General features: G+C 52.7%; 1 protein-coding gene across 2 annotated transcripts in view; it reads right to left on the bottom strand.

Moving 5' to 3' along the window:
- Nucleotides 1-13872, bottom strand: part of GAS7 (growth arrest specific 7) — a 199242-nt gene that overhangs the window by 87962 nt on the left and 97408 nt on the right. Inside the window, exon 1 of one of the 2 annotated variants that reach the window (XM_059380258.1) lies at nt 9735-10022. The exons of the other annotated variant lie outside the window; for it this stretch is intronic. Coding sequence (XP_059236241.1) covers nt 9735-9737 — 3 coding nt within the window. The 5' untranslated portion in view covers nt 9738-10022. Of the gene's footprint in view, nt 1-9734; nt 10023-13872 lie in introns of those variants that run through there. 2 annotated transcript variants of the gene reach the window in all.

The following is a 13872-nucleotide window of genomic DNA, read 5'->3' as shown; positions in this document are numbered from 1 at the left end:
TAAACAAATGATCAGCCCAAACTTTGAAATCCTCCCCTTGCCCTAGAGACTTCTGTCCAGTTACCTACATCCTGACTACCCTCTATCGACCTCTCCCCAGCTAGCCAAGGGAGGCTTTGTTTCACCTGGACCTTCTGACCCCAGCTCCCACCAAGGTGGGTGACAACTCAGGCCTGCTTCTCCTGCCCGTCTCGCAGTCTCCAAATGAGCATATGCCCTCCCAGGAGATGAACAGAAATACCACCACCCACACCCAAGCAGTCACGTTCCCGGCTAACTTCCTTGTCTCCTTATTTAAAACAGCACCACCAACGAAATTTTCCTCTTTGTGATGGCTACTGGTCCTCCCCGGCGAAGGAAAAAAGAGCAGGCAAGCAAAGGAAAGTCACCCAGGGATTGAAGACAAAAATCCCCTCCTCACTTAGAGCAGTGTTTCTCAAAGTGTGGTCCCTGGAACCCTGTGCCGGTCCTCTGGGATGTGCATTAAAAAATGCAGATTCCGGGGCCCTGCTCCCAACACCAGGTCAACCTGGAGCCCGGGAAGCTGCCTTTCAACGTGCATCCTAGGGGAGCCTCGTGCCCACTGAACTCAGAACAGGCTGGCAGGCAGCTTTGGAGAAAGCACTCGAGAGAAAGCGTGCTTCTGAAATCGAAACTGGGAACATAAAATTTTAATAAGCACAATTTATAAAAAGACAGTGCTTAGCTGCATGGCTACTTTATTAAGGAAAAGGGTGCCATCCCCAAGCCCTTCAAAGGAGACTTCTTTTAAGAGGGATTCGATCCAGTCTCTGGAGTACCAACCCCCACACTCAGCCCCCCACAGCCTCCTCCCCTCATCAAGTTCAGCCCGGGACTCCTTCCCCCTCAGGAGGCTTCTGGGAACACCTGACTCTTACCTTCTGCAGATGCGAGCAAACACGACTTGAGATGGTCACGGGCGGTCGTCACTCCCTTTAGCAGCCAAATCAGCGAGTTTTAAGGTACCCCCATTCTGCGTCTTCTCACACCCCAAGCCCAGAAGCAATAGGAACTCCGGAGAAAGGCATATCCACAGGGCCCCACACCCCCACTCCCCCCACACCCAGATCTATATATAACATCTCTGAAGTTGTCAGCCTAACGAGCCGCTTTCTGGCAGACCCGTTGCCATGGCAATGACTGCTAATGAGCCCGGTGCCGTGATTGGCACTGCTTGAAGGCTCCTCCACAAAGAACTCTCCAGCAAGTTCTCTCTTCCCAAATGCACAGCCGGCCAGGACCCCCCAGAAGCAGCCAGGCATGGCCAGGTGGGACTGGGAGGCATCAGTCCCCAGGAACAACTTTGGAACTGGGGCTCCCTGAGCAGTCCAGGACCCAGGGGCCAGGGCTGGCCTCACTGTTCCTCAATGCCATCAGCCAGTTAGCAGTAGTAACAGGGGCTGCGAGCGAGCCACCCAGCTGGGCCAGGTGACTGGAGAGTCACATCTGTTCCACACCTTGCAGCTGGGCACCCGTTCCGGGTGGAGAGACTCCGACACAAAGCTGGGAACAGCCACCAAGGGCAAGGTCATCTCCCCTGCCCATGGGTTAAGACACAAAGCAGGAAGCAGGGACCAAGTTTTTAGGGTGATCCACCAGCCTCAGGATCTGCACCTCTCAGAGTGTGGGGCACCTTTCCTCTGTCTGAGAGGTGAGGCAGTAGGGTTCTCTCCAACTCTGGCCGCCTTCCTATCCCGTCGGAGAGCGACTCAGGTAGCAGAGCTGGGGAGGAAGTAAGGGACCCGGCGATGGCTCAGTGCACCCTGGGAAATGAAGTCCTCACAGGTAGTTTTCTAGGCTGGTGGGGAGAGGATGGACCCACACAACGTCTTCATGTTCTTCTAAGGGGGAGAGATGGAGAGACCTGGCCGGTGGGAGGAGAAGGAGGAGAGACCACACAACAGAGAAACGGGCTGAAGGTTCAGGAAGACACGGTCGCGTCCATGCTGTCCCTACCATTAGTCTCAGCACAGTGTCCAGAACACTGGATAGAGGGATGCAGGGACCATCGGAAACTTGGAATCATTAGAAACGGGCTCCAGACAGATCTGAGACTTTCCCCCAAACAAGCAGACAGAATGATAGCCCAAGCAACACGCGCGCCCCACCTGTAACAAATCCCAGCTCTTAATGGATGCCGATGAATGGACTATTCAACCTTGAGTACAGGGAGGCAGGGGAAGACAAGATAACATAGTTTCTTTCTCTGCAGAAAATAAATCGAGGAACAGTATCCAGAAGCCTCCCGGGAGGCACAAACTTCTAACCATGACCTCATATGGTATCCAGACGGAAAATTCCAGGAAAGTGTTTAGCAACCTCAATAGAAGGCAGGAAGACAGAGCATTTATGATACAAGAGGAAAAAAAAAACCATAAGGATTGGACAAACTAATGCAAATGAGGCGAGTAGCCTGGCAAAAGGAAACAAATGCTATAAAAAAGGGGACAGGAAATAAGCAAAACTTGTAGGGATATTTACGAGGTAGCAACAGGAACATCCACGTCGGTTGCCACAGAATGTGGAATTGGTCTTGCAGAAAGGAAACATAAAAAGGAAAAGCTTTCATTGCGTACAAAGCCAATGCAAGAATTTTTCCTGGAATGCAAAGGAAATACACACAAAAAAATGAAAACAGAGGGCCAGAAGAACAAGGCAAGATACAGATGCTCGGTGCTCCTGAAGAAGAGAAAAGAAATGATAGACCATGGTTGATGGGGACGGCGCGGGGGGCGGGGGGGGGGGGCGGATTGTCTTCAGCTAAAAGAAAACACGTATGAGCAGCATGGTAGGTCCCACGCTGCTGCACACAAAATGGATTTTATAAGTCGATGGCAGGCACACCATGAACAATGGATTTACACGGCAAAGGTAAGGAGAAAGTCCCGTAATGGTTTATGTGGGAGAAGGGTGTCCCCAGTAAATGAGCAAAAAAATAACAGCTGGTCACAGGCTTCTCTGTAACTGCATTTCAAAAGATGCTTCTGGATTGTCACGGGGAAAAGCCAAGACCCTTTTATGTGGCCGTTCCTTGGGGCACTTGGGTGGTTCAGTCAGTGAGCGTCTGCCTTTGGCTTGGGTCGTGGTCTTGGGGGTCCTGAGATCGAGTCCCGCATCAAGGCTGGTTCTCCCTCTGTTCGTGCTCGATCTCTTGCTATCTCTCTCTTTCAAATAACAGGAAGGAAGGAGGGAGGGAAGGAAAGGCGTTCCTCTGTGGACAGTGGTTTGGGGAATATAGGTCTGCAGACCATGGGTCCGGGGGAACCTGTGTGTCCTCCTCAGAAGTGCTTAGAAGATGCGCCACAGCTGCTGGAGAGACGACAAATAAAGGTGAAGGACTAAAGCAAAAATGTCCCAGGCTGACCACCAAAAGCAGCTTAAAAAATATGCAAATCATCGTCACCAATCTAGTTACAGACTCTGTATACGTTCTGTACACATATATGGTACAAAACAAGGAAAATTATAAGAAAAATATATTTTTTATTGCAAGAAAAATATAAAACATTCTCCCTATATGGTATAAAACAAGGGAAGAGCTTGGACCACAAATTCCGACACTACTAGAAAAGATTACGAGGCAGAACAAAGTAGAGCCCGGGCACCTAAGGGAAATGAAATCAGAACACCTCTGGTCCTGCCCTGAAAAGGGGCTGCTCCTCTTGTCTCCGTCCCGATGATCTCGCTCATTTGCTCCTGACCCCTGGTGTCAAGTATCTGCTCTCACCGCTTTCCTGGGGAATGACAGGTTTCTAGCCAGAGGGGCTGTGACAGAAGGGAAGGGTCCTCGGGGACCACAGACGTTTCTTGGATTGGGGTGCTGTGAGTCTGACTTCTCAGCCACCTCTCGCTGGCTCCCACGGGCAATCAGCTTCCACAGGGAATCCTGACCTGAGCATCTCTGTGCCCCTTGGGCCACTCTGGTTGGACCCCCTGCATGAAGGCGGGATCAGGCACAGAAGGCCCACCTCCAGCTTTTCCCAACAAAAAGCCAAAGCAAGCAGGCAGGATGCCTTTCTTCCTTCCACTCCTCCAAGCACAAGGTTCCTCGGTACATGAGACCGACGCATCACAGGGTTTGCCGGAACGCTTCACGTGTGTATTCAGACTGCTCTTGGACAGATCACCTTTGGCTTGGCTTCTTTGGGTCCCTTAAAGGAACTTTCCAAATCGGGCTTCAATCACTCAAATGCAATTATGCCCAGGACTCAAATGCAAACATCCCCAGGACTCTTGCACCACCCCTGTGTCCTTGGGTCTCCCACTCAGTATGCACAGCTGGGAGGGGTCCTGCTTGCAGCAGTAATCCACATCCCAGCGGCTGGCCCCTGCCACTCACTCATGCCAGACCTTGGCCCCCATGACGAGCGCCCAGAGGGTGACTCACTCAGGCTCCCCAGCTCCAGCCCCATGAAGCGAGTCTCATACTCATGCTTGCCAGCATCAGGCACCTTTCTGGACCCTGGGGACTCTCTCCTGTCATCCTCCAGACCTACCAGCCATGTGCTTATCACCCAACCCTCTGTGAGCACAACCCCCGTCCCCACACATGTCTAGCTCCTAAAGGACATGGCAAGGGTCCCAGCCGCCCTGAAGAGCCATCTGTAAGCCCCCCAGTGCCTCCCCAGGGGCCAGTCGACTCACTGGGGGCTGTTTTTCAGGACGGGGCAGGGAGAGGACACAGAACAATACACTCTCTTTTCTGATCCTAAAAAGGAACGGAGTGATCTGGCTAACCAGGAATTTTGATGAACACAATCACGATGTCGTCTCTGTGAGGCCACAGGAAGTCGACCCTCACGGGGAAACTCAGCTAAGCTGGAAAACACGGGGTCTCCTGTGGGGCGAGTACAGACAAACGATGTCGCCACCAAGACCGCAGTGTAGGGATCAGGGATGAGTTGGGCACCCCTCCCCCACCCTGCCGGATCCCCACCGCATCCAAAGCCATTCCGTGGCCCTGACGTGTCTGCAGGGCAAGCAGCGGGGGGGGGGGGGGGGGCAGGAAGGAATCCGTCCTGGAGGAAATAACTTCAATTTGGGCCTTACACACGTTCCCACGAGACCCTGTATCTCACGGACACTGGACAAAGACACTTCTACTACTGGTGCACCTGCCGTCCAGAGAGAAGACAGAGGGGCTGATAAACAGGGTCCCAAAGAGCACAGGGCACAAAATGAGGAACTCCGGACGTCAGCAGACATCTGAGATGGCTCGTGCTTTTGCTGCTGGCATCTGCACAGAGCAGGACAGGGATCTGAGAGACACCCACCCTCCAGCGTCCCTTGGCTTGACCAAACGACACAACTCAGTCAGTCCTGCTCCGTACCGAGGTTTAGAGCAGGTGCCCGATGACCTCATGGCCATGTTCACGCTCAGGTGGGGCAAGGCAGTTCCCACAGGTGCTCAGGAACACGGAGCACAGCTCTGGGAAGAAGATGGGGCATGGCGCCTGCTTCCATATCTTGGAGCCTAGAGAAGTTTGGGGAATCCAAAGAAAGCCCCTAACTTCGGTCCCACTTCTAAGATCTGTCAGGCCCTGATGTTTCAAGGTTATAAAGGGCGAGGCAGTGAGCTCCCGCCAGCCTGTCCCGGCTTCTGGCCTCTGAGCAGGAAAACCTGAATGAATCCACTCACCAGCTCGTGATGAACTGAGACGTTTTACTCCAACTCTCAACTTTGAGGAATGTTGGCTGCCTTTCCTCCTACCCCTTCTCCGGCAGATAAAAGTAGCGTGGGCAGTTCTGATATCCTACCTCCAACCTCAGGACCCCGGAAGCATCGGCAGAAAGCACACAGGCCTAGGCATAAGGAGACCGTGTTCCCAGACAGCAAGCTATAATTCAGAAAGTTCCCTGAGCCTCTCTGGGCCTCTGTCCCTTCATCTATAAAACCAGGGGCTGCCAGCCCTCCAACACTGGGGTCCTGTGACCTGAGGGTCATGTCATGTAACAGGGCCCCAAACCACCACAGGGGACATTTCAAGGCATTTAAATGACCACACATGCTTGCAAAAGCAAGCACCCCATAAACACGAAAGGACAGAGCCCTCCGAGGATGAACATGATTGTCCATGTCCCATTACCTTCCCCCTCGCCCGAAGGTGTCCCCCAAACTTTTTCGGTCCAGCGAGTGACTATTTCCTCAGCCAAACCCAACTTGGAACGGATGGGAGGGCTATGCCATCTGAGACACCAGTGAAGCAAACCGATTTAACAAAACTTGGAAACTGTTCAAATGTATGCCTAAGCCAGGATTCGCAACGTTGTGAGCACAACCGCATACCCGTACAGGGAGGCCGAACATTGACCTCTCCCGCTCTGTGCCAAGAGTCAATGTCCCAGCCCCTTTAGGGCTCCGATGTCCCTGTCCATCAGAAGGAGGTGGATGTGAAGTGAGCACTTCCCTTCGTCCTGAAGGATTTCAAAATACACCCTGGAGGGACGTCTGGGTGGCTCAGCCGTTAAGCACCTGCCTTCGGCTCAGGTCATGAGCCCAGAGTCCTGGGATCGAGTCCTACCTCGGGCTCCTCGCTCTGCAGGGAGGCTGCTTCTCCCTCTCCCTCTGCCCCTGCTTGTGCTGATACTCCCCCCGACCAATAAATAAAATAAAAATTTTTAAAAATCTTAATAAACAAAAACCCAACCCTGCACTCTGGATTTTTACACTCGTATATATGGTCAAGATATCGACATCCTGCCCTTGGAAATGCTTCAAAGGACACACTGAGGACCATTCACCAGCAGGCGTGCTCCTTAGGCAGCTCCTGGGAGGGGGAGGACCCCTCCAATTTCCCTTTGCAGAGGAGAGAGCCAGGGAACAAGCGAATTTTGCCAACACTTGGTATTGGGAGGGGGGAGGAGCCAGGGGGTGGAGGGAACGGGGAGAAGAGGAAATCCTGATAAAGCCCCCTTTCATATTAAGGTATGAAATCCCAGAATGCCTCATGGAAGGGTTTCTGGCACTTTCTCAATCCCCCAAAGAAAAACCCACCTACCCAAATTTCTCAAGCATTCTGTTCCGTTCCAAACAGACCTTACATGTTCAGAGGAGAGGAACAGAACTTAAAGTCCCCAGCTCGGGTGAGATCACAGGTTTGGAACCTCCCGCCAAGCCCCTGCCTACCAGAAACGTGTCACCACGCTCCAAGGCCAGGTGACACTGCTGCTGCCTGCAGAGCCCTGGGGGGTGTCCTCAGGGAGTTGGCGCCCCTCTAAAGAAGGGAGGACTGGAGTTCCTTAGGTCACCAAGGTGGGCATCTGATGCCTGCCTAGGGCTGCCATCTGGCTGGCCCAGCTTGGTGGCCACTAGAAGTAGGTCCCTGGGCACCAGAAAGCCAGAAGCAGCAAGTGTCCCCACCAGGGAGACTCATCTCAGTGACAGGGTGGTGCTGGCAGCTCGAGCTCCAAGGGACTCCCATCAGGGCTCTGACTGCCCAGCGCATCCTTAATGCTTCTGAGCCACGGGCACTGGGGGGAGATGAAGGCTAATCAAAGCTGAACTCCTTGCCCAAGAACGAGTAAAGGGAGCAGTTCCAACCCACCCAAGGCAGCGGACGTTTCTGCGTCTGGTGCCTAGAAAACCAGACCGATGGTGACAGCTGGGGACACCATCACCGAGAGTGGGGACCCATCACCGTTCCGTAGAGATCATGCGGGATGTGAGCAGGGAGGCCGGCTCGCCTGGCCAGGGCTGCCGCTGTCTTGCTGGGAGATCTTGAGCAACCACTTTGTCTCGGTGGGGAGGCCTCTGTCTCCTTATCTCAAAAATACAGAAGTTGCACCAGATGGTCTCCTAGGGTTTTCTCTGGTTTCTCCTTCTTTCTTTTCTAAGACTCAAGGATTCTGGAAGCTGCTCTTAGCCCACCTGCTTTTTAAGGACATGCTGTTTTAGAAGAGAGGCAAAGTCTTGTTCAAGTGTAGACGTGGGTTCAAGGGCAGCAGACGGAGCCCCGAACACTGGGATTCTGCCTAGGGGCCTCAGACTGTGCCTCTTTCTCTCACGGAGGCGTGTCTTGGTGAGTTCTGGCCTGACCGGCCTATGTCAGCCCCTTCCCTGTCTTTCCCAGAGCCACACACGGATGAGCTCTATCTGCCCACGGACCGGACTCCTGCCCTGGCATCCCAGGGTTCCCTGTGTCTGAAGCTGGAACTCGCCCCATGCCCAACACTTGTTCTTTTAGTTTGTTTAAGATTTTATTCATTTATTTGAGAGAGAGAGATGGAAAGAGAGAACGAGCAGGAGGAGGGGCAGACGGAGAAGCAGGCTCCCTGCTGAGCAGGGAGCCCAACGAGGGGCTGGATCCCAGGACCCCGAGATCATGACCTGAGTCCCAGGACCCTGAGATCATGACCTCGAGATCATGACCTTAACTGACAGAGCTACCTGGGTGCCCTGGCAACACAGGTTTGTTCTGAGCCCACTGGCAGATAAGCTGTTCACCACACACACACACACACGCTGGGACCTGAACACACAACACACTCTCTCTCAGCCCAGGCACACCTCCGTCTCCACCAAGAGGCCTCCCTGGGCTCTCACCCCACTCCCTGAATGCCCCTCTGGGGATGACTTCTGGGCTGATCCCTTCTTCTCCAGGAACCTCCCTGCCACGGTCCACCGCCCAGGCCAGCCCCACCAGAACCCACCAGTGCTCGCCGGCAATCCATCAGAACATGACTGAGCGGTCTGGGCACTTTACACACCCTCCTCCCCCAGTGTAGACCCTGCACCTGTTGCAGGGCTGTCCTCTGGCTAGAAATGCAGAGGCCTAGGCTCCACTTGAGCTCCAGGCTCCATATTCTGACGGTCCCTGGACAATTCAGATCTGCTTTAACCTCCAAGAAGCCCTCCTGTGAACTTTCCAGGTGCCCCTGGGTGATAAGTACCGTCTCCCTCTTCCCGGCACAGGCTCAGGCCTCCATCAGAAGCCACACCAAAATCAGAGATGCTGTCTAACCCAGTCAGTGGGCACCCTGGAAGAAGGCTATGTGCACACACATGAGCCTTCCCATATGAATTGGACCCCCCCCCCCTGGGGCTGCCCAGAGCCTCCAGAGCATGGTCCCTAGAGCCTTGGCTGATGGGAGGTCCCACTTTCCAAAAAAGGGGGGTGTCTAACTTCCAGAGGCTGGAAGGTGGACAAAAGAAAGCTATCCTACTCTTAGATCTTAGAAGAGCACCCGTAATCACAGCCCACCCCTGCCACCCCCAAACTGGACAGAAGCACCCAGCTCAGCCTGCAACCACAGCAGAGACATGGGCAGAAACTTAACTACCGGGGAGGAACCCCCAACAGGCTTTCCCTTTAGACAGTCCCGGCGGAAACCAGGCCACGTAGACGGCAGGTGGGTAGGCAGGAAGAAGCCGAGCTTCAGATTCGGGAGAAGCAAGGGAGGTGAGACGTGGCCTCCTGCCCCAACAAGCCACGCCACCACGGGGTCACACGCCTCCCCAGAACTGCTGCCCAGGTGACCGGGGAGCTGCCCCCCTCACCCTCCACATCACCTCTTGTCCTTCCCCCACTCCTGATCTCACTCAAGTCTTCTTTTCTCCCAACTCATGCCTTACAGGAACCCTCCCCTGCCCCAGCACCCTGGATGCCCCAGGGCTTCTAAGCTCCCATTTCAGAGGTCCTCAGAACCGTTTTCTAAAATACCCAGATTCATTCAGAAACACCGAGAAAAACTGAGCCGGTCGGATGGATTCTTACCATCACAGAAGAGCCAATCTTCCTTGTGGGGCTGCTGACAACTCAGAGGACAGTCCTGGGTCCTGCGTGGAGTCCCCAGACCCAGCGCCAGGCCCCTGCCAGCTTCCTCTCCATGGCACCCTCTGCGGGAAATGGGCCTGATGCAAGCAAGCAACCGTGCCAAGGGTCAGTGCCGGGGACACCCCGGAGGGTGTTCCTGTGGCTTTGCACCCTGCTGCTCTTTCACAAAGAGCACGCTACATTGCACAGTTCCTTCCAAATCTGCTCCGGGTCCTGTGAGGAAATCAACCACGCATTCTGGACTTTCCAGTTGCGAAGTTTCTGGAGACTTTTTAAAATTTTTTTTTTTCACTCTCTCTCTTTTTTCCCTTTCTCAGCTAAAAAAAGTTGGCCGAGGTCACGACATACAATGGCCAAGCTTGTGTCACTGACCAGATGCCTCCCACCCCCAGGCCTGGGGACAAGAGCTTCTTTGTCCACTATATTTTAGGCGGGACTCCCTGGGTCTGCCCCAGCCCTGCTGGGGAATGTTCCGCCAACTTCTTCCCAACCCGAAGTCACGGCTCTGGCCTCGGCCCCAGCCCCAGCCCCAGCTGTGTGAACCCAAGGCCAGATAAAAGCCAACCTACAAAGAATGAGAAATGCTCCCCCAAGAACCACTGTGTTAGATCCATCCAGGGCTGAAAAGCCGGTGGCCCCTGGGGGACAAGATGAGCATCCCCTGCCTTTGCTCTGCCCTCAACACCTCCAAACCTGAACAGAGGGCGGGTGACCAGGGGGGCGATGCCATGCATCTCAGAGGAAAAAGGGTTTAGGATCCCAAAGCTCTCAATTGCAAGTGGAGGACGTGAGCACAATAAGGCATCCATCAACTAAATGAGTTCAAGCAAGAGACTTGGATCCTACATGAATATCTCAAATCACTCCAGTCAGACAGACAGCTTTCTAAAGGAGCTGAAGGGTTAAGCACTTCAAATCCACACATTTCTGTGTCGGCTTTCTGCGTAAACCGTGGTGATTCTAGGAAACGAGCCTTGATATCAAAGTAAATATCGTTTTCCCAAGGGACCGTGGAGTCGAGAGGTCTGGATGATTTCTTATAAACAGCGTTCTCCCAAATGTATGGATAAACTGTGTATTTATAGAGGGTTCAGTGCCTGATCCTTGGGGTGGGCTAGGAAATCAGAACAATCCTCCAGGGACAGAGTCAGCCGGCTCTAGGGCCCTTGTGGGTTCACTGCCTATCAGCTGTGATACCTAGCGTGGGGTCTTGAAGCTTCAGATTTCTTCAAGTGTAAAAGGGAGATGATTGGCAGTGCCTTTCTCAAAAGGTTGTTGGGAGGATTAAGGGGGGAAATCCACATAAATCCTGAGCAGAGAGCAAAGGGGACCAAAGTACCCAATACAGCCAGTTGTTTTTGTTACGATCAAAGAGTAGGAGGTGAAGTTTCCCTGGACACACACAAAAAAATGGGCCAAGGGCATTTCTCCCAAGAAGATATACAAATGGCCATCGGGCACAGGGAAAGGTGCTCACTCATCACTAGGGAAATGCACAAATGCACAAATCCCAATAAGGACATTAAAACCCCAATAAGGAGTCACCACCCACCCATGAGGATGGCCGCTATCAACAAACAAGTAGAAGAACAGGCATTGGCGCAGATGTGGACAAAACAGAGTCCTTCCTGGTGGGAACATAAGATGGAGCAGATGCCATGAAAAACAATATGGCGACTCCTCAAAGAATTGCAAACAGGGTTAGCATGGGCTCCAGCAATGCCACTTCTGGGTATACACCCAAGAGAATGGAAAGCAGGGACTCCACTCTCTACACCGGTGTGCTGCAAGACTCTTCCTGACGGTCCGAGAATGGAAACAAGTCAAGTGTGTCCATTCATGGATGAGTGAATAAACAAAATATGGCATGTATATACACAGCGGCATGGTGTTCAGTCTCAGAAAGGAAATTTGGACACAGGCCACAGTGGAGATGAACATAAAGACATAAGGCAAAGCAAGATAACCCAGTCATGACAAGGCAGATACTGGGGGATCCTACTTTAGGACAGGGCCAAGAAGAGAATAAATTCATAGAGACCAAAAAAATCGAATGGCGATCACCAAGGGCCAGGGGAAGACGGGTGTGGGGGATTAGTGTTTAATGGAGACAGAGTGTCCGTCAGCAAGATGACAAAGTCTGGAGGCGGATGGTGATGGTTGCTTAACGTTGTGGAGACATTTGATGCCACTTAACTTATATGCTTAAAAATGGTTAAAATGGTAGATTTTACGTCATGTCTGTTTCAACATATACAACACGTCTGGGACCCACGGAGACAGTTTAGATCAAGGGCCCCTGGCCAGTGTGACATAAGCCACATCATGAAATACTCAGGGACAGATCCTCCAGGGGAGGCAATGCATGCACCCAGAGAGAAGTCTCCCCAGCCCAGTGGTGAAGCCAATTAGAAGACAAGTCTGGGGCAGCCCAGATGGCTTGCTGTGTGGTCCATTTGATTTTCATTCTTGGGGAAACTGAGGCAGCACAGCCAGCATCCTAATGTCAACCACGGGCTAGTCTGATGGTGGGGGCACACACTCAGAGGGCCAAAGCAACATGCCTCCGTCTGGACATGTCCACTCCCACCTTTCTGGTCTTTTTCCTTCCACCCCCAGATCCAGAGCTCATCTCTTCCTTCTCAAAGCCTGGAGTGGGCTGCTCAAGGGGTTCTACTTCCCCTCTCTGTTTATCAGGCTCTGATAGGCTGCAGGGGTGACAATGAGTTCTCTTGAACTCTCACTTTGGGCCAGATGCTGTCCTAAGCACGTTCCGTGCCTTGGATCAAGTAACTCGCCCAGAAACCCAATGAGGAGGTTTCTAGTATGGTCTCCATTTAATAGAGGAGTAAACAGAGGCTTTTGGGATGGATCAGGAAGGATGGGCAGGAGGAATGAGCTAAGGGGATAATACTCTGGGCCCGACACGGCCAAAGGAGCAAAGGCCCAGAGAGAAAGTCATGTAGGTGTGCATGAGGATCACTTCCACCAGGAATTCAAGGGTTCAAGGGCCTAGGATTCAAGGCCACAGAAGGTGACAGAAGGAATAGTTTCAGATGGGGTTCCATTGTGGGAGACCATAAGAGCACCGAGGCTAAGAAATCAGTCTCCCTTCTATAAGCCAGAAAACATTGATGGGTTTAAAAGGGGGTTGGAAACACCATGAATGTTGTGCTCTCTGATTTTGGAGAAATCATCCCAACACCAGGGCACTGAAAAGATCCAATGTCTGGGAGAAAACTGGTTATGGGATCTCTCCCCTCCTTTCTCTCTCTCCTCCGAAACACAAGAGAAATCCAAGCCCCAGATCTGTATTTGTAAAGTGAGAGGTGAGGAGTCCGCCGGGGGCTGAGTTACTGGCCTCGTCCCCCAGTGGGTTGGGAGGTGGGGTCTGGTGGTGACCACACACTGACCTTGGAGGTCACCAGCCCTGCCAGTGGAAGGCCCAGAGAGCAGCATGGGGGCCTCTCTGCTCCTGAAAAAGGGCTCCCACCCACAAGAAGGTAAAAACGAAACTCCACCTGCATCCCAGGCAGCCAAGACCTTCACCCTGGGTCCTTCAGGTTTCCTGGACTTAAAGTCCCCAGGGGTGTTCTCACAGCCCATAACTTTTTGGTTTTATGGCAGCAAAGAGGGGACAGTTTATAGGCTACTCAGCCTTGACACCACTCTGACACTGCATCCCACATGTGAACAGATAAAATCGCAGACAATCACTCACCCTTATAGGCAACACACAAGATTGTCATCATGGTTTCCAAGACGGCCTCCAGCCAATGACAAGAGACCTTTCTGGGCCTTCATGAACCAGAAGGTTAATCTGCTCTGACCTGAGCTAAGCAGAACAAACCAGAGGCCTGCAAATGTTTTACCCTTTAGGGATCACCAACACAAATATCTCAGGATGTGTAAAACTCATAAAGACATTCTCAGGGGGTTATGGTTTGGGGCAATCCCAGCATCTCAAACCAGAGGTCCCTTGAGTTTTGATTTATGAATCGTCTTCTGTCATTTGAACTGGAACCAAAGAAAGCACCAACTGCTCCCCTTTTGGTCGCTGCAAACAGGTAGGTTCCTA

This window comes from Mustela nigripes, chromosome 16, assembly GCF_022355385.1.
Source record: "Mustela nigripes isolate SB6536 chromosome 16, MUSNIG.SB6536, whole genome shotgun sequence".
In the NCBI taxonomy this organism is placed as follows: Eukaryota; Metazoa; Chordata; class Mammalia; order Carnivora; family Mustelidae; genus Mustela; species Mustela nigripes.
The sequence above is the reverse complement of the archived record's forward strand: the minus strand, read 5'-3'. Positions and strand labels throughout refer to the sequence as shown.